General features: G+C 34.4%; 1 protein-coding gene across 5 annotated transcripts in view; it reads right to left on the minus strand.

Annotated features, from left to right (window-relative positions):
* Positions 1-21,537, minus strand: part of LOC135137628 (uncharacterized) — a 430,031-nt gene that overhangs the window by 127,820 nt on the left and 280,674 nt on the right. For 4 of the 5 annotated variants that reach the window (XM_064067329.1, XM_064067330.1, XM_064067328.1 and 1 more), the window contains one exon: positions 10,440-10,669. In XM_064067329.1, the coding sequence (XP_063923399.1) occupies positions 10,440-10,669 (230 nt within the window). Of the gene's footprint in view, positions 1-10,439; positions 10,670-18,543; positions 18,728-21,537 lie in introns of those variants that run through there. The other variant, XM_064067331.1, reaches the window with a different exon arrangement.

Below are 21,537 nucleotides of genomic sequence, written 5' to 3' on the forward strand. Positions count from 1 at the left end.
AAATCAGTTTCACCTTAGCAGCCTCTAGCCCCATCCACCCACCCACCCCCTCTTTTCTTGAAGGGTATCTCATTTTCCAAAATCAGTTTGTTCTTAGCAGGTATTAGCCCCGCCCAACTACTCTCTCTTGTCTTAGAGGGTATGTTATTAGCCAAAATCCGCCTTATCTTACCAGGTACTAGCCCCACCCACCCACCTTCTCTTTTCTTACAGGGTATGTCATTTGCCAAAATCAGTCTTATCTTAGTAGGAACTTGCCCCACCCACCCACCCTCTCTTTTCTTACAGGGTATGTCATTTGCCAAAATCAGTCTTACCTTAACGAGTGCTAGCCCCACCCACCCACCCTCTCTTTTCTTATAGGGTATCTCATTTGCCAAAGTCTTATTTTGGTAGCTACTAGTAATAATAATTTTATTCCAACAGGAATACCCAATTTCAGGAATAAATAAAATGAGCAAGTGCGACAAAATGTCTTTAAATGAGCTATCACGCAGTATTTTTCCACTTTACACCTTTTTAAACAAAACAATGAAATTTCGAAATCTACGGAAGTTTCTGACAGTTAGCAAGATTTGCAGAATGTAAGAAGAACGACTATGAAAAAATTTAATTTGGAATGTCATATTATTTGTAAAAATGAATTCCGAAGAAGTCGAGGGTATGTCATTCACCAAAATCAGTTTTATCTTAGCAATTCCTAGCCCCGCCCACCCGCCCTTTATTTTCTTAGAGGGTATTTCATTTGCCAAAATCAGCCTTATGAAAACCTTTTTTGGGAATATTTCAAAGTCCAACGACAAAAATATAAATCTTCCAGCTTGTGGTGTCTCTACTCGCAGTTGAGGTCATGTAAAAATATTTACAATAATGTTGATATTTCAAAATATAACAAACATCAAGCGCTTTTAAAACAGTGTTCTGAAGGATATGTACCAAAAAAATCTAAAATTTTGGAAGAATATGAAATCAATAAATTTCTCTTAGAAGCTGACGACCAACTTTATCTGGCCATGAAATCAAGTACATACTAATTTTATTGTAATTTTAATATTTTGTTATTTTAATTTTAAACGATGGCGATGTATCCAATATGTACTTATACAAACTTTATACCATATCTAAATATAACTAATTATAAAACACATAAAATAGTATAAATTATTACAGAATTACATGTAATGAGTAGAGAGCGGATTTCAAGGTTTAATGTTTTTTGTGAAAAATGTAAGCACTTCAAAACTTTTTTATATCTGTAACTATGATACAATTTGGAGTCATTTGACACATTTTTTTATGCTTATTTGCTTTTTTTCAATTTTATGCATATTAAAACTTATATGCTTATTTAATGCTTTTTTCGACGAATATGAGTTTTAATGCATATTTTCTTCAAATGCCGGCCTTGTCGGGATGACAAATACTTGTTAGTTAGCCGTATCGTATCGTATGCATTTTACCTGGACTTGACCATTGAAGTACACTTACTCAAGACCCTTTCTGTGAATAGGTTCCCGTCGTTTGGGTAATAAAATTTTATTATAGGATTGGAAAAATACTCCATAGATTTTATGACTTTAAATCCTTATTTCCGTTGATAATGAATTAAAGCTTTTAACCAGATGTTCTTTTTCGGCATTTTGCGGCAAGACCGTTGAAGACTTTCTAGAAAAAAGGATTATTGTACCCAACTACCTCTTAAAATTTTTCTAATGGAAACTTTTAAGTAAATGAACCGTTTATTTCACAACCATCAGTCTATCGCATATGTCGTAGTACATTGTTATACGTGGTTCTCCCTTCTTACATGTTGAGTTCTTTTTGGTAAAATTACTGATATTTTAAAAGAATGCCGAAAGTAAAATCGACGCCGGATGAGGGGATAAGGGATTTTCCAGAATTAAAATTAGAAAACAACAAAATATTCTGCAGAGATTGTGTGAAAACCGTAAGCCCACTAATTTTTTTTAATCTATTTTCCTTTGTTAATGCTGTATATGTACGTTCTTTTAGATTCAAAGTGATAAAAAATATAACGTGACGCAACATGGCAGAACGACTCTTCATGTAGAAAGGAAGAAAATGTTTGAAGTTTCTAAAATTAAACAGCAGACCATATATGAATCTGTTGCATCTACTTCCACAAAAGATAAGCAGTTTCAGTTTAATTTCGATTTATGTAAAATGATCATCCAGTCCAATATACCTTTAAAAAAATTGGAGAAAGGCCCTCTTCAAGCATTCCTTGAAAAACACTGCAATCGACATATTTCGGTTGAAAGTACTCTCCGAAAAAATTATGTAGGCCGAGTGTTTCAGCCAGTTTACAAAGAAATTAAACATCGCATTGGAGATAATTATTTATGGTTCGGTGTCGATGAAACAACCGATAGTTGTGGAAGAAACGTGGCAACTTTAATTGTTGGAATCTTAAATGAAAATTTCCCTAGTCGATGGTATGTAGCAAGTTTGAAAATGTTAGATAAAACAAATGGCAATACGATTACCAGATTTGTAAATGACAGTCTTACGTCACTATTTTTGCCAAATGCCGTACCGGCGAATAAAATTTTATTGATGATCTCGGATGCAACTCGTTATATGTTGAAAGCAGGGAATAATCTAAAAATATTGTACCCCAATTTAATTCACTCTACTTGCATTGCCCACGGTTTAAACAGAGTGGCTGAAGGAATACGTTTGCAGTTTTCTACTGTTAACAAATTAGTGGCAAATGGTAAAAAGATTTTTGTTAAAGCCCTACTAAGAGTGCAACATTTTAAGGAAAAATTTCCAAACATACCATTGCCCCCAGAGCCGATTATAACGAGGTGGGGAACATGGTTACATGCCACATTTTATTATGACAAATATATCAAAGAATTTGAGTAAGTAGTTACGGAGTTCAGCGAAGATTCTTCTCAATCGATTAAAGATTGCATAAATATTTTGGAAAACAAAGATTTGCGACAAGATCTAGCTTTTCTAAGAAGCAATTATCAATTCGTATGTGAGGTAATAGAAAAGTTAGAAAAACCCAACATGTTGTTGGTAGATGCCATACACTTAGTGAAAGAATTTAAACAACAAGCAAACGCAGTAAGGGGTGATATTGGTACTAGAGTATCTCAAAAACTTGACGAAGTGTTAAATAAAAATGCAGGTTTCGGTGTTCTTTCCGACGTTGCTCGTGTTTTACAAGGCCAGAAGGTGGAAAATGTGGAGTTAGATTCAACATTAGTTGCAAAATTCAAATTTGCGCCAACAACGAGTGTGGATGTAGAACGCACATTCTCCAATTTTAAACACATTTTAAATGATCGGCGAAAAAATTTTACAGTGGACAACTTGGAACATATTACAATCATAAATTGTTTTAAAGAAAACTGAAATACGTGTGTAAAATATAAAGTCTAGGATTATTGTAATAATATTTTATCCAAAGTTCTAAGAACTGTTCTTTGATTTGTACTATGATTATGTTTTTAATGCTTTTTTGCTTAAAATAAAACTTTTTTAATGAAAGTGTTATGCTTATTTAATGCTTTTTTGCTTAAAATAAAACTTTTTTATTGAAAATGTTGTGCTTATTTAAGCGCTTATTCTTAATTTTTTTGTGCTTATAAATCCGCTCTCTAATAATGAGACTACATTTTGTGCACTCACTTTCAATAGTTTTAGAAAATAAAAGCACTACGAATGGTAGCACAAGATATTTTGATGGTGCTACCATTGCTGACGGAAACATAAATATAAGAACACTAACCAGAATGTATTTGATGTAATTTTGTGTAATATAAGTAATTATTTTTGTAACGATGACCTTTGGTACTTGATAATCACTAGTATTTTTTGAATGATTTTGTTTAGCAAAAACATCTTAAAACTATACAGATGAATATTAACGAAAAAAAAATTGGTCGAAAGTTGTTTCGACAGAACTTCCCTCGCTCCTAAAGTACAGTGAAACATCCAGCATTTTCGAGTGTTTGTTTATCTTAATACATCGAAAGAATGTCACATAGAAATTAGTTTCATTTAAATTAAACCACAGTCGAACAAAATGATCTGCATATTATAATTCTTATTTTATTATTATTATATAGACGAGTTTTTCACATTTTCGAGGAAATGGGGTGACTCGTTCTTAATTTGACTAATAAGAAATTGGTAATGAAGTTATCAACATTGCTAATACTAGTCACAGTACAAAAGAAAAGTAGTCGCAGCGTATTACCAATGCAACAAAAAAAGTAAACGGCAAAGTGCGGCATCGAACCGCTGCCGCAATGTCGCACGGATTCACTGACCATCTCCGAGGTCTCGACTTGCCGCTACGCCACGGGTAGGTACTCGTTTCCGGTGTTGGTAATATACCCGTATTGAACCTTGGAATTATTTTTGCGAAAATTTGAACGTTTGGCGAAAAAATTGAAAGCGGATTCGTACGCTACAAATATAGAAGAATATTTTTATATAACATTAAAATTATTTTAAAATACAATTCAATGAAATGATGTCATCAAATTGTTGGTGGGGGTGGTTATCCAAATTTTGGGTAGTACTTAACCATCGACATGATATTTTTAATATACATTCGGGCCAGCAGTTTCGGAGATCACTTGTCTAATAAAAATGAATACAGACACCAGACAGACAGACAGACGGAAACGAGAGACTAATTTTTCATACTGTAGGAGTCATGAAACATCGAGAAAACACAAACATTAGCTTACGCTCGGGAAGTAAAAAATCCACGGAAAAATTTTCTAACTCTGCAGCAAGTTTGGTTCTCAGCAATCTATTTCATGCATTTAAATGTGCCCCAATTTCCATTTTCTCTCAATGACACGCCCGTCATTAATCATCCCATTCAGATAGTAAAACTCTTCTACGAAGCAATTCTTCATAATGCGTATGACGTAACAATGCCTACAACAAAGACTAGTTGCATTGTTCTGTGAAACATTACGGTACTCATCCACACACAAAGTAAACCACAACGAAATAAATAACGAAATATCACGAATGCTAGATCCAGCGTTACTTTTCATTGTTGCTGCGATAAAACAATGAGAATGTTCTCATGAGTAATTGAACTCTTGTCGCTGGTAATATATCAGAAATTTTTGAAACAACTCACTCGTTACTAAATGTTTCGGATGATATCTTCACGTGGTTGTTAAAATGAAATCAGGAAAGTTTTAGTGAGAACCGAACCCAGTTTTATGAAGAAGACGAGTTTTTTATTGCCTCTTTTGTTGCGTTAAACAGTAGGATTTCACAGAATGGGTAGGCGATTTTGTACTCACAAAATAAATAAATAATTTACAGATTAAAGAAAAAAGCATGTACACAATAAAAATGAAAATATTATAAAACGTTTAAGTTCTTCAAAAAATGGTACTCGGTTTATATCAGAGTTATCGATCGTTGTTTTTTCAACCAGTTAATTTAGTTACAGATGTTTTCAGTGTTGTAAAATATCATTTTATTTCCAAGAATTTAAATGACTGATATGCAAAATTAGTATGTTTCATCGTTATACTTCAATTTATAAATTATAAATAAATACATAAATAAATTGATTCATTTCCAACGGGTAATCTATAAACCCACTTACAGGAAATAATTTAAAAATTATCTGTGTAAGAAAAATCAAGATAGACCGACGGTCATAGAACGTAAAGAAAGTCTGAAAGTAGCCATTCGTCGGTCCATCGCGCAGGCAAGCAATCGAAGAGGAGGTCATGGTTGTAAATTATTATTAATATAATCCTAAGCGAATCATTGGTGGCTTTCAATAAACAGGGAGTGAGTGTTCACTATTTGGCGGACTCTACTTTACGCGAGCTTGGATCTAACTAAACACACCAAACTAAACTAAATGATTCAAAAGACCAATCATTCTGGATGTTACATGAAGGATTCTGTTGGATTGTCTCATTATGAGTTGGATTTATTGAAAACAGTTAATATAAAACAATATTCAACAAATCTTAGGAATAGCTGAGTACAGAAACTCTATTACAAGTAGTTACCATTTCAAAGTCAGCACACTTATATATTGATATAGAATGCCCATCTTTCCATACATTAAAATTAAACGTTAAGAAATGATCCCTGCTGACACAACTTATTTAATAGAAGTAGGTATTATTTTCCTGTTTCGTAGATGAGTATTCCAATGTTCCTTTACTGTTTCCATTTTTTGTGTTAAGTTTTTTCATCCAAAATCTCGTTCATATTTTTAAAAATCTCTATATGCCCAACACATTGTCTTTCACTCAATAAACAGTTACCACGAGGCGTCAAATCGTATGTGGGAGCACGTACAGACAACGAACAGCCTTTACGAGTTCGTTCACTCTTATCTACTGCACGCTTCTTGAACGCACACCAAACGAATATCTCTTTGTGAATCAGGTGACGCGGTTCAGTCGTTCAACTGATTGTTAATTATGACAAGAAATGCAGGCTCTATTAAGAGGTTTTTAGATAAGATGATTCAGACTAATTGAGATAAAATAACAAACTGTTGGGTAGTATATTTTCAGGTATTTAAATGGACAGAATACATTAGCACATAAAAGACCCTGCTATCTCGGTATTAACAGGGTCAAGAATACTGGAGATGAGACAGCTCTTTCATTATTTAAAAAGGCTCGATGGTAAGCTAAGGGAGTATTGTAATCGAGTCCATGGCCGACACCCTACTCTTATGTTTTCTCGACCTTTCATCATCCTTGAAATACTAAGAAATAGGTCTCCGGTTTCCGTCTGTCTGCCTGTGTGTCTGTCTGTCGGTCTGTCTGTCCGCCGTCCAGGACGATTTTTTGACGGATAATGTCCGAAACTACTGGACCGATTGTTGCCAAATTTTGTGCGTACATTAGAAAAATCATGTAGACTAACCAAAATTTGTCTAATCATTGCTAATAAAAACGTCTTGTTCTTTATCAATGCATTCATATTTTTAGAGCAACTTTTAATTCGATTACTATTATGGGTTGACGATAAGGACACAAGTCCAGACCATATATAAACAAGTGTGTTTTCGTAGCATAACGCGGTGGAATGTTAAACAGTGACGAGGTGTGGGTAATTAAAGTATGATGTCTTAATGTATATACCTTATAGCATGTCATTAAAAAATACGTAGGAAGTCGTAGAAAAACAAAAAAAAATATAGGATGTCAAAACAAATTTATAGGAAGTCATTTACCTTCTTATACGGTTACTGGCATTACTCATCTATATTTACTACAATGTATGAAGGTTATCACAAATAAAAATTAGCAAAATCACTTTTTTTTTATTTCTTAAGAGCGGTATTTCTACTTCGACCAATTTTTCTGACTTCTTTATAATGACTAGAATCCTGGGATAGTAACCTTATACATTCCATTATGTTCCATTACAGAGGAAGAAACAGATGGATAAAATATAATTCTCGTTTATTTTAGATGATTTTATATAAACAGTGTAATAAAACTGAATTAGTTTTTCTAGGAAAAACATCCAAAAAGTTTAAAATTAAATTCTAATGAACTGAGAGAAACATGAAAATACCAATAAAACCAAAAGAAATTTATCGATTAACATAATCGAAATCATTATTAAAACATGTCTATATTAAATTAACAAGTCAAATTAATGGTGAAGCAGATGAACACTGTCACCTGAACGAAAAAACGATGTCGTATTTACATAGTTGTTTAGGATTTTTCGAGTTTGAAATTTTTTTCAAAAGTAGTTATAGCTTGTTGAAAGACGCTCGATGAGTAATAATTATTGCCGGTTTGTGTCCGTTCAAAAGTTGTCCGTAAGTCACAATTTTCAAGATTTTCAAACTGGTTTAGCAACAAAGTGTTTCGGCAGAATCGTCTTAATGTATGGACTTCATAACTATTTCGTATAATATTTTTTTCAAAATTACTCAATTACCTGAGACAAACAGACACTTGAAGCGTATTCTAGTGAGTGTTTGAAGGAGACTCTACACTTACAGAACCGAAGCCCCATTTTTTTGTTGAAATCGTCAAAGAGTAACAAATTACTTAGTAGTTAGCTAGCTAAATTCTATGCTGGAGAAGTGCGGCGATCGTTTGATCAATAGTTTCCAGGACAATGGATACGAAGGAATGGACCAGTGTTATAGCCACCTCGCTCTCCGGGCCTTAATCCATGTGATTTTTTCTTGTTGGGTCAGTTAAAACAATTGATTATGGAACTCCCGTAAATACAGTTCAAGAGGTAATGAATTGAATTGAGAATTCTGCAACGGAGGTTAGACGAAATCCCGACATGATAGCCCGATTACAGCGTCATTAATTCGGCGTGCTGAGGCATGTCTCGCTAATGGAGGTCGTCAGTTTGAACAATTGATTTATTTCGTTAACTTTATTTTTATGCTGTTTTCGTTGTTAGTAGGTATTTATAAAAGTACCGATATTGCAAGGTTGATGGACGAATGGCTATCTAATTTCTGTGGAATTAGTAAGTCCTGTAGGATGTTTAGCACAAACAGAATTAATACAGTTCGAATTACAGAAATTTTCACGTACGTACACAAAATAATAATAGCTAAAAAATCGATAATTTCTTTACGCACCAAAAAAATTTATTTCTAGAAAACATTTTACTTTGAATTTTTCTTTTACGCCGTTTGTCACTAGTGTAACTCCAAACTGGTTTCAGATCCACTTTCATGTTCTCAGTAGGAGGTAAAAATTGGTGTACCCAAGACTAGGTGAAACAGAGTTTGATTACCATCTACGCTTCAAATTATCCTAGTTAATGAGTACATAATAATCGATAAAAATGCAAATAACTATTCAAAACGGTTTATTGAAATTAGATAGGCATCTCGACTTGATTACATCTCAGTAAAAATTTTACCCTCAAAGTTTTTCTTTTTAGAGATAAACCTATAGTTTTTGAGCAGATATCAGAGATATTATTTTAAATATATATTTCTAATGGTAATGACACCCTCTTATTACCACTTCCGGTAGAACCGGAAATGATACAAACTTTACTTTTTTTAAAGTAACACTACTCGGTATATTTTTTATAGATGGAAAAATTTGCTTTTTACTACAAACAATGAAATACAACCACTGTTCTAAAAAAGTGGCTACTAATAAGAAACCAAGAATTACAAACATTTTTTTTTAACATTTTTTGGAGCTTCGTTGGCCAATAAATTCCTTTTCAATAAACACAATATCTACTCATCACTGGTCTACTAAAAATTTGCATATATTGAAACCAAGAGGCAACCGAAAAGATTGAGAATTTAATGTATGGTTTGGCATGGTAAATAATACCATAATTGGATTGATTTTTTTTTTAACCTTAATGGCGAGCAATATTTATCACGCCCAAAACTTGTATTTGCAGCAAGATGGGGTACCATCTTAACGTGAGAAACGTGGATATCTTTTTAGCAGAAATATTTCAAGACCGTTGGGTGGGGAACAGAGGCTCCAACTCCGCCTGATTTGAACCCCATTGATTATTTCCTTTGAGGTTTCATAAAAGATAATATTTATTTTGATAAATGGAGAAACAAAAATCTCTTAAAACAACGCGTCAGAGAGATTGGCACAACATTAAATTCACAGTTTGTAGCGAATGCCACACGAAGCATTCATGTAGGTGACATTTTTGAAAATTTGTTGCGAGAAGTTCTTGCACTCTTATTGCATTCAAATTTAATTCTTAGCCTGTTCTGCTATTTTGGACGTTTACAAAAAAAACATTCGGAATATTTAAAAATTTAATTCTCGTTTTGAAGTGCTTCGAATTTTTCCCGATAATTTATTTGAAAGCACGAATTCGTCATGAAATGACTCGTACAAGTCCCAGAGTACTGAAAATTCTGTCAATTGTGTCAGATAGTGAATGAGAAACAGTTTTAACAATTTCTATAGCATGAATTTTTACTCCAACGTATTGTTCTGTTTATTTAATATTTATCATTAAAATCAAGTTTATTTTGTTTCTTATTAATTTTCTCAATTTTTTTTGTTATGCAACCCCAAACTAAATTTCATATGTAGAAAAATAAGCTTTATTAAATAATGCAATAAAAATTATAGCTTCCGTTTTCAAAAACTCATTGATGACGTCATAACTTCTACAAATTTGACATAATTTTTTTTGACACATGACAAAAAGATGCAGAGTAAAATCAAAAGCTTGACATGTTTTTGCATTTTTTCAAAAACCAATGCTGAGCTTCTTATTATAAATTTTGTGCATTACTTTATTATAAATCTGTATATAAATACATAAGTTTTTCACCAGCTGAAAATTATTAATAACACGACTAGTTTTCTGATAAATTTTATTTTTCTTAAATCTTATAATTTACTGTACCTACTTTTATCTAAAATAAATTACTATTAACGTTGCTTGCATTAAAAACTTACCGGAAATTTACTAGAATGCGTGTGCAATCCCTGCTGCGCAGCAGGACTGGATGTAGGCACCGGAGTATCTAATCCTGTAGCTCCCGGAATACTCGGCTCGTTGTACAGGGGATACGGGGGCATCCTGTACGGAGGCGGCGTGAGACACCCTTGCTGTGATTGTGTGGGTTGTTGGGGCAAAGGTTTTGGGGGTGGCACTGGCTTGTAGGGCCCATAACCTTCCACCTCAACTGCAACGAAACGAATCGGTTCAGCTACTTCAAACTAGTTGTATAATTGAATTGCGTTAAGCAATAACAGTAAGTTTCTCTTCATTCTTTATGCAATTAGCTCTGGCGTAAAAATTTGCATTTATTCAAATTTGATCTAATAACAGAGAGAGGAGGGCGTGACGGTTCGATGAAAAGAACGGTTATCTGGGAATTGAAAACGAAGGGGACGTCGACGTCCTGTCAAGGAAATGTCAAATATTGGAAAAATAATTGTGGTGTTTTTGATGTGTATCTGTTTGGCGATAGGAATCAAATGTTATCAGTGTAGTGGGCGTAAAGAGTGCGAAGAACTAAAATGGAGAGAAGTGGAATGTAGGAAAACGGCACTGGGTTGTTTTACCTACGTTCGTAAAGATCCAAACGGTATATAATTAGTTTTGTTTTTCTTTTACCCTCCTGGAATAACATATTTTGTAGATACAAGGAAAGACTGCTTCACTCGGGAATTCAGAGATTTTATGTGTGAGGAAAAAAACACAACTTTGTTGGTCTGTACGTTCTGTAAAGGTACATTCTGCAATGTGTGCTACAAAGACTTGTGCAACAGTGTTAATCGACATTGGGCTCCAATACTGACTCCAATTATTTTAGTGTTACTAGTACGAAATGTAAATGTTTTTTGAATAAATGTACATTTCACACTAATTAGAAAATACTGGAAAATATGCTTTCAGATACTGCTATTTGGTCTAGTTTTACCTAGTTTATCAATATCAAACTATGGAATTTTTTTAAATAACTTTTTAAACTATCTAGCGAAAGGCAAGAGTACCTTAAAAAGATCGATCCAGAAGTTATATACGTCAAAACTGATTGTAATCGTCCCTAAATAATTTTCAACCAGTTTTTTTAAATGATCTTGGCTTACAGTGTCAGTATTGGATGCAGATGACAATGACTACATTTAAATATAAATAGTAAGTATACCTTAACTAAGGTTTGGGTTTGCGCCTGATGTAAGTCAGTTTTCACATTCAGAAGGATAGAAAACTAGAATTTCAGAGCCAGGTTTATTTATCAATTTTAAAAGTATCATATTATTATCGTTCAGGACCACCTGTGTTTTAGCTCACAGTCTTGCTCACTAGTATACTTGTTTTAAGTAAATAATACTTCTTTAATAGTTTAAGAGCTCGCAGTTGATAGCCTGGCAAATTTCAAGGCTCTTCTTTAATAAAGAAAATTATGTAGGTCAACAAATAAGCACTTTGAAATCTGTGGTACCAACGTAATTTTATAAAAGTAAAATTGGCAACACTGTACGCACTTAATGCGTGCATACCTCCGGCTTAGGTAATTTCTGATTACTTAGTAACAATGGTGACTGAAATCCACCTTTTATTTTTTTTTAGGACAATAACCGTGACAACCAGTAGTCATTAATCGTGTGAATTATTATTAATAAAACATTTAATAAGACATTTATAAATTATAAACAAAACAAAACCAATAAAATAAAAATCCATTAAAGCATAACCAATTAAACACTAGAGAAGATGTTCAAAATTCCTGCCTTGTGTATATAAGTAAGCTCGTAATGTTTCCAAATTTTTATCATTTTTTTGTAAAAGTAACCTAGCTTTAGCTTTTTTCTAGTTATATGAACAAACAGTAGCTCCAGACACCCACCCCTTCATCATTCCAGTGACTACTTCAGTTCTACCTTAGCTAGTTTTAGCCCCGCCCACCCGGCCTTTATTTTCTTAGAGGATATGTCATTTACCCAAAATCAGTCTTATCTTATCAAGTACCAGCCCCGCCCACCCGCCCTCTATTTTTCAAAAGGTATATCATTTGCCGCAAACAGTCTTATCTTAGCGAATACTAGCGCCATCGACCCACCCTTAATTTTTTTAAAGAGTTTGTCATTAACAAAATCAGTCGTACTAGCTCCCCCCCCCCTATTTTCTTAGAGGGTATGTAATTTTCTACAATTAGTCTTATCTTAGCAACCACTAGGGAAGATAAAACTGATTTTGGCACAGGACATACCCTCTAAAACGAGAGGGTGGGTGAGCGGGGCTAGTAGCTGCTAAGATAAGACTGACTTTGGCAAATGACATACCGTCTAAACAAAGAGAGGGTGGATGGGCGGGGCTAGTACCTGCTAAGATAACGCTGACTTTGGCAAATGAGATACCCTTGAAGAATAGAGAGGGCGGATGGGTGGGCGGCGATAGTAGCTGCTAAGATAAGACTGATTTTGGCAAATGACGTACCCTCTAAGAAAAGAGAGGGTGGGTGGTGGGCGGGGGTAGTACCTGCTAAGATAAGACTGATTTTGGCAAATGAGATATGACTTAAATGACGTGTCCTAAGTAATTTTATTAAATTTTCACGAATGCAGACTGTCCAAAAGTTTAAGAAATTATATATAAATTCGTCGGCAGCGTGTATTACATACAAAGTATTACTGACCAAAAGTGAATCCGCATAGTACTAGTTAGCTAAAATTCGTCTACGCAGATTGGAATATCCTTGAGTAAGGTGAGTACCCAATTTAGAAATAAGGTTAAATTAATTCTCATATATTTCTCGAAGTATCTTGTCGCGCAGTATTTCAGGTCCTTTTCTATGGCATATTTCGGTTCTTACTATTGACGTTCAACTACTATCGATATTTCAAAACTTTTAAAAGAAAAGGCGGAAACTACGTCTTAGGAATTGAAGAACTGATATGTACGAATCGTTAAACAACACTCCCGATGGAAATTGTCTTATGATGAACGTAGTAAGTACCATTGCACGTATTTACAGATTAAATTTTGTTACAATACAGTACTTCTTGCTGCAGATAATTACGACAACAGGTGTGACAGGTGCATATTGCAGCGAGTAACCGTCCAGTCAAAGTTCTTCCCATGTTGTACCAATTCTTAAAATATTAAAAGCGAACTGCGACGAAACTTTACAGTTAGGTACTGCTTATAGAAACGACGAAACCATTAAATATTATTATTATTATTCATAATACAAAAATTCGACAATGTTGATGAGTTCAACCGTAGAAGATTTTTTTACGGGTATCAAAAAGAGAAATCTTCATGAGTCACTCATTTCTTAAAATTAGGTTACGCATTTGGACGTACTTCCGCTATGCAATCATAAAAAAAGGGAACAAATGCAATAACCGAAGGATAGGTTGAAGAAATGAGTTTAACAAATCAGATTTTGTTTAAATGGTAGCACCTCGTAGTTATACTAAGCAATGAAAATGAAAATGAAGTGAAGTAATAGTAATCACACTAAAATTACTGACATTTATATTACGGTGAAAAAAGTCATATGAAAAATGCTCCCATTTGCCCAAATATTTACATGTAAAAAACTGAACTAATCGACTTGATTATTCACTATTAATAATAATTAATTCTATTTACGCCCTATCAAGTGTTTTGACACATAGTTTGTTTTTATAAGAAGCGTTACATTAATTTCAAAGATGTAAAATAATTGCAACGTGTTTTAAAATTGCAACACCTTAAATTTGAGTCTCGCTATGGAGTTTGATTTTGTCTAGCCCTACTTCAGTTTGTTCAAGGCATGTTGTATTAGCAATTGAAAGATAAATGGTTAAATAGGCGAATGATATTTAAAGTGACCGCACAAAAATATCCATAAACTGAAAATATTTAAAAAATTTTTTTTATTGGTTTATTATTTTCTCAATTTTTTCTAAACACGGATACCGCCACTGCACTACTTCAGTTTAGTTGACTTTTTCAAGACTTTTCAATAAATCGATCATCCATTATAATAGAAATAATTCTTTATGCTAAAATTTTTGAAACTATTACCACAAGATTGCATTTCCCCTGTTATTTCCGTAAATTTCTTTAAGCTGCATCTATTCTTTACAAAATTTGCACATTTTTCTTAAAATAATTCCATGAGTACAATTACAGCTTTAGTTTCTTTAATAAACCGCTCGTTTTCATACTTTTTCCTTTCTGTTAATGTGTTACATATGTTTATATTCGGTTTACCGAACAGATGGAGTTGTAAAAGTTGCGTCATCTTTCAAAACCCTAATATTATAGCTCGGGAGATATCGACAGTTGAATTCGATATAACCGTTTACACACAGCGCAACAAATTATACCTCTCCTTTCCGCTCAAGATCAATTGGAGCTTCCACTGTTACTTGTGCCCCCTTGTCGTCACACTTGTCTTTAATTTCCTGTTGTTTTTTGTGTCTTGTTTAACTCGCTTACTTTGTTTTGGCTGGAAAACCAAGTCTAATTAGAAATCTAGAAGAATGAGATATAGTTTCAGAATTTAGTTTGGGGGATAGTGATATTCTTTTTAATCTTTTCCTAATTTAATAGATATTAAGATACCTAAGATGTAATAAATGTCATAATAGCCGCAAATTTTGCGACATTTAAGGTTGTTATGACATTTATTGCATCCGTGGTGTGTCCAAGGTTTTATTGGTTTCTGTTAATTGAGCCAAAAACTGAAAACATTTAAATCAGACAATTTGATGTTTTCCTCTAATGGCTACATTTTCTTGTTTATTCAAACTTAGAAAAATGATGGATTTAGACGACGTGTTGCCCGAAAATGTTAAAAATGCAGCCAGTCAAGAATTAAAGAGCTTAATTCCGGAAAAATCGCAAATTAGATATAAAAAGGCGTATCGGGCATTCATAAATTAGCACAAGGAGGTTAGATTTGTCTGCTTCTCTCAAAAGTTAAGAGATGTCTTCCTTTGTAATTACATGTAGAATTTGCGGAATAAGTATTGTTGTTAATCACTATTTAATGGATAGGGAAAATTGTGTGTACCTTCAGCACGTTGATAGTTTAACATTTATAGCAGACTTGAATTTTAGCCTAAGATGATGTATGGTCTCTCAACAAGAATTTTTTTATTGTTTTCCAATTTATACTAAACTTGTAACCCATCTTTTTTAATATTTTGTATAATAAAGAGCGAGAACCTACTCTAAATCTTAGTAATCTGGCTAAACTGAAATATTCCCCTGACCGTTTATATTCATGAATTTTTCGCCTCAGTTCTTCTCAAAAATTATTTGAAAAGGCACATCAAAAATGTTTGACAGTTTCTCTTCCAACTAGTGACTAGTCAATTTTAATTCATTTAGCAAAGGCGTTTTTCAGTTTGGGGTGTAATAAATTTCTTGTTTTGCGTGGCATGATGGTTTCAGTTTGAAAAGTGACGATTTACGGAAAAAGTGTGACAGATTTTAAAAGTGATCATTGCCAATTTGTTCAACAAAAATAGGGTTTTTTTGTTATGACAACTGCAACAAGTGGTGGACCTTTAAAAAGAAAATAGAGAATATAAAAGAATTTTACACAGAAGTTGCAGGCATTTATAAAGAGGCGGAACGTAGGCAAGGGAGTGAAGAAAGACAATGTTCTTTCTAATGACGAATTCAAAAAGTTTTTGGTAGAACCATGTGATTATAACAGAAGAATGATGATGTTTGATAGTTTCATCAAAAGTGTATTTATGTGCATAGCTGAGATTTGGAGATGGAGGGAATATGAAGAAATAGAGAGAGTGAAAGAAAAATACTTAAAATGGACATTGGGATTGGAAAAGTATATGCCGGGGTATGTAGTGAGAGAAGAAACAAAAAGGGTTGGAGAGAAGTTTAGTGAGAGAGGTGATTGCAAAATACTTATTACAAGAATTTTGGGAAAAAATAAGAAAAGAAGGGGAAAAACATGTTTGGAACGAAAGAGACAAATATTATGAAAAAAAAAAAATGTGAAGAAATAGAGAGAATGAGAGAAATGGGAAGGAGTATGAAAGAAGAACTGAGTGTCAGAGATAAGGATATAGTTAAGCAAGAACGCAGATCGAGAATATCGGAGTGTAGATATAATGCAGAGTATAGAAAAATGGTAAAGGATGAAGTACCAAAGTACACACACACAGACACACAGAGAGAGAATAGAAAAGAGAAAAGAATGAACCAGGTGTGGAAATGAAGAGAAAGAGAATAATTACTGGATGGATGAAACTGACAGAAGGTGTAGGATATGTTGGAGAGAGGGAGAAACAATAGAGCATATGCTGGAAAGATGTAAAGGATTGAGGGAATCGGAGGAATGTAGGGAAGAAGTGTTAAACGGGAATGGAAGAGGACTGGACTGGATGAAAGAAGTATGGAAGAAAAGTGAACTAAGGCAAAGGGTGGACAAACAGAAAGAATAGAACAATTATTTTTATATAAAAAACTCGAATATAAACTATTAGGTATTGTTTGAATAAATAAAGTTACATTTACTGATTCATTGCTTTTCAATTCCTTGACAAATGCTGACAATTGGCATTTCATGTCATAAGGTAATATTACCTTACAGATTTTACACTTATGGCTTACCTACCAGCCAACTTTTATAAATGTAAACAGACATTTAATAGACAGAAAATTTGATAAAATGTAATAAAAATATCCGAAATTACGATATAATTCGTTTTGAATACGGTGACACTGTTTACTACATAATAACAATAACGTATCGATTAAAATTCTTTGAATAAAATGACATTAAACTAATGCTTGTTTTCTGTTATTTAAATTTTTACCCCTATCTCAGAATCCGTCAAAAAGTGAGAGACACAAAAGAGACCTTGTTTTCCACGCCCACCACTTATGGGAAACATTTTAGATCATTGTGTGTTATTTCAAAAACAAGAAAAAATATTTTTAAACATGATTAATTTCCTTGTACCTTCAATTTTGATGTTATCGTGTAAGCTTGAACTCTCACTTTGTAAGCACGTGAAGCGTACCTACGTGGTCACTCTATCTGTTCGATAAACGAACTATAAAACGATTCGTTTAACTTCGAGGCGTACATTACGAGCATTGGATTGGCTTGAAAAAGTGTTAGAATCAGCTAATTGTTCACTTTTAATTCCACCTGTTGAGATTTTCATTGTTTACAATTTCTTTAAACGGTCTGCACATTTTCTTTGGAAAACACAGAATAGTTTACGAAAATTTTTGCTTACAGTTAAATATAAAATAAATTGATTTTTCAAGTCGTCTAATATCAACAACCATGTAATATGCTGCAGAAATAATAGTCAATACTTGCGGTTATTAAAAAAAAAAAACAGGTTAAGAAGATATCTTCTAGGCATCCTAAACAGTCCTGTATACGTTTAGTTCATGTTATAAATAAGCACTTCTTGGAAATATTTGCCATTTATAAAACAATCTGCCTTTGGATAATAGAAAAATAATTGCCTGCGTACCAATTTAAAAAGGTTGTTCGTTGAAAACAATTAAATAATGTACTGTTGAAAATGTTGTAATCGGTCGAGCGAATGAACATTAAAACTGATTTCGACAACGCAACAAACAGCCTTGTTTTGATCGCCAGTTTCACAATGGGCAGGGATTAACTACCTAAGAAGTTACATCAAGTATGTAGGTAAGGAACTTCATATAAATAGTTTTACTTTTTTTTACCATACTTAAGCGACTTTTCGTTACAAGCCCAGATAATTTAAACAAATTGTAATTAGGTCATAGCCTTAACACTTCTAAGGGACGCAGACAAGTAACCCCTCTCAATTGTTTCGACGCATTTCGTAAAAACCAACTCCAAATGAGGACCAAATCTGTACTCATCTATCATTGAACTCTCCACTTAACTTCGCCACTTTCCACCAAATTCCGAAACCATCGCGCCACTATCGCTCATTTCCAAACCAAACTACATAAACCAACACAAAAACTCCTTTCGTCCCTAAATCAGATCTCCAATCGTGCCCCAATCCGCCACTCCACCGCCTTGACCCATCGTCGAAATCTCCTCTGATCTCTCGTCGTAGCACCTACCGAAAGCGCTCGTTTTGACCACCCTCGCGATGCCCTCATTCTGCTCGACGTCACTTTCCGGTCCCGACAACGGATTCAACGAGTTCTGCGACCTTCTTAACCTCTCTCCTTGCTTGACTTGACGTACGGTTCGACCTGTTGCCATCACATGGCGACATCTTCCGATCACTCACTTGCCGCGATTTTTATAGCCAACGCGCCGCCACTGAACTGACGCTGTGCTCTATTGTTTTAGTTGGCGTGCGGCCGAAAGAGAGGGGACTGGTAATCTCGGATTAACATAGAAAAGCGGGAAGTTCTATCTGTTACGGTTAGCGAACAGCGCTTGATTAAGGAGCGTCTTTGTGGAAGGACTTTCACGAAGAGCGGAAGTGTGTGGTCGGCGATGGAAGATGAATGGGGACTTACCTGCCGCCGTGTGGTCAGGTGAATTCGGGAAAACAAACCGAAAGTAACTAGCGATTAAATGGTACAAAGTGATAATATAATGGATGGATCAACTACATATTATATTAGTATAATTTATAAAGCTCATACAAGCCCTACGATGTGTTGAAATTAGTCCTTTTTTTTCACGATTCGAAGATCATAATCGGTGAGTTGCCACGTGCGAAGTCATATCGCGAGCCGAATGACGTAGAAGAAACCTTATTTAAACGAAAAAACGCGAATGAAAAGAAAACATCTGGAAAGTTTCTTCGACTTTACATTTCTACCGAACTGATTGTTTTTAAATGTAGGCAGGGTCCTGTTGTGACCCCCGACAGTCCGCACGGATGCACTTTTGAGCTTGGGTATCGTACAAACTTTTTTCAGAAACCATCAGAATCTGTGTATGTGATAATTTTATAAATTAGTCATAATAAATGGGGGTTAAATAATATAAGAATCTGATCTCCGATCTGAAGATCTCCCACACTGATTTTCATCGTGGCACAAACACTCAGGGAGGTCCGTGCACACCCCCATCTCCTAAATTTTGAAATTCTTTTCAAACCATTATTCATCAATTAGTATCATCATAAATTCTAAACATCTCCGACAGTGAATTTCTTCGTGGCACAAACATTGATCAGCGTGTTACAGGGATGCCCTAAATGGTATGCGCGAGCAGTGGCGACGAAAGGAGGGGGGCGGTGGAGGCGGTCCACCAAGCACCCAGGGGTGACAACGACAACTCACTCGCACAGCCCGGAGAGTAGGGTAAATGTGTACAAGAGTGCGCATATGTATAAGAGTACGCACTGATGATTTCTGCTTATTAGTGCCATCTGGGTAAGATGAAGTTATACCATTCAGAATTTAATGTTAAACCTGAGATAAAGGTGCAAAAGTGACTTGAATATAGTTTATAGTTTGGTCGTACTGACGATTTTATGTTCACACGTTGTGTGGATGTAATTTTTACCGCTCATAGTTTTAGTTTTTTGTAAGGTACGTACCAGTTCTTTTATTTTACAGTAATAATTTTCATTAGTTGTAACTTTTAAGGTGTCGTTATACACTAACAGTTTTACACTTTCTGTCCATCAAAAGCTTTTAACTTTGAAAACATTAGGTTATGTACAAATGTACAAGAGTGCGCAGCGAGGTATTGTATAAGCGTGCGCATTGCTTGCAATATGTAGTCTAATAGTCTTGGAGATACATATCATACGGTAATGAATTATTTAACTCTACTACTTTGTACTGCTTCTCGAGTTGTGGGGTGGTGGTTATGGTGATTTTTTTTTTATTTTTACTTCCTGAGCGTGTTGTAATCGAGTCCGTCGACCGACTTTCTATTTTTACGTTTTCTCGTCTTTTCAAGACCCCTAGAGTACGAAGAAATAGGTCTCCCGTTTTATGTGTAGTCTGTAGTCACTTATTCCCATTTATTTTCACCTTAGAAACAAATATTTTTTCATAAAATGTAATGCGTACTCATAAGCGTTCAAATGCGCACTCTTGTGCAATGAACTGTCTAACAGTGCGCATTTACACATCTTGACAAAAATTGAAATTACTCTTAAAATATAGTGGTGTTGGGGCGTACAATTAAATATATCTGATCTCTAAACATGTATATAACGAACCCATATCATAAAATTTGTCTATCCAAAAAAATTAAAAAGTTGTTGACAGTTTTACACTAAGTGCGTACTCTTGTACACATTTACCCTACTTACTGATTACAGAAGAATCAGACAGACGGACAGACAGACAGAGAGACGGAAACGGGAGACCTACTTATTTCTTCGTACTCTAGGTGTCATGAAAGGTCGAGAAAAATGTAAAAGTGGAAAGTCGGTCGACGGAGTTGATTACAATACTTCCTTCGCTTACGTTTGGGAAGTAAAAATAATGTCTTGATAGATTTTACGAAGAAGTAGACCATCGCTACAGAGCAATGAATGATATTCTCGTAACATTTAGTATTGTTCAACCTAAAGGTCGATTTGTCGCTGACGTTGCTATTCCCCATTGACGTTGCCGTTGAAAGTTGGCACGCCGTTGGGATAACTTCGAGATGACCAATTTTTAACATTCGTCGTTACGTTGGGTTTTGAATCAATCAAATTGCGGTAGGGTGCAGTGCTGCCAACTTGAAAAAAAAATCCCCTGAACTAGGGGGAACATTTTTCTGGTTGACAGCACTAATTTCACGAAAATTAAATTTTGATAGAGATAATGAGGTCCACTAATATTAAGCCATTTAATCACTTGTTCACAGAAACCCTCATGCAGTAAACTCATTTGACATACACCTTGTAAAACTTATGACTTAAGCCAAACCATCTTTATAAGTCAAACTGGCTATTACAAGCTTTATGGACTACAATAGCCAGTTTGATTTATAAGGGTGCTCTGGCTTAAGCCGCATAAGTGATAACAGTTTTACAAGGTGTATGTCAAATGAGTTTATTGTATTTTAAATAGCTGCCATCATTTTCTACACTGTAGCTTTCTATTAAGTAGTACTTACGCATTGTTAGAGATAGTTTTCGACTTTAA

Source organism: Zophobas morio, unplaced genomic scaffold, assembly GCF_036711695.1.
Source record: "Zophobas morio isolate AGI-343-1 ecotype UQ-CSIRO unplaced genomic scaffold, CSIRO_AGI_Zmor_V1 ptg000029l, whole genome shotgun sequence".
Lineage (NCBI taxonomy): Eukaryota > Metazoa > Arthropoda > Insecta > Coleoptera > Tenebrionidae > Zophobas > Zophobas morio.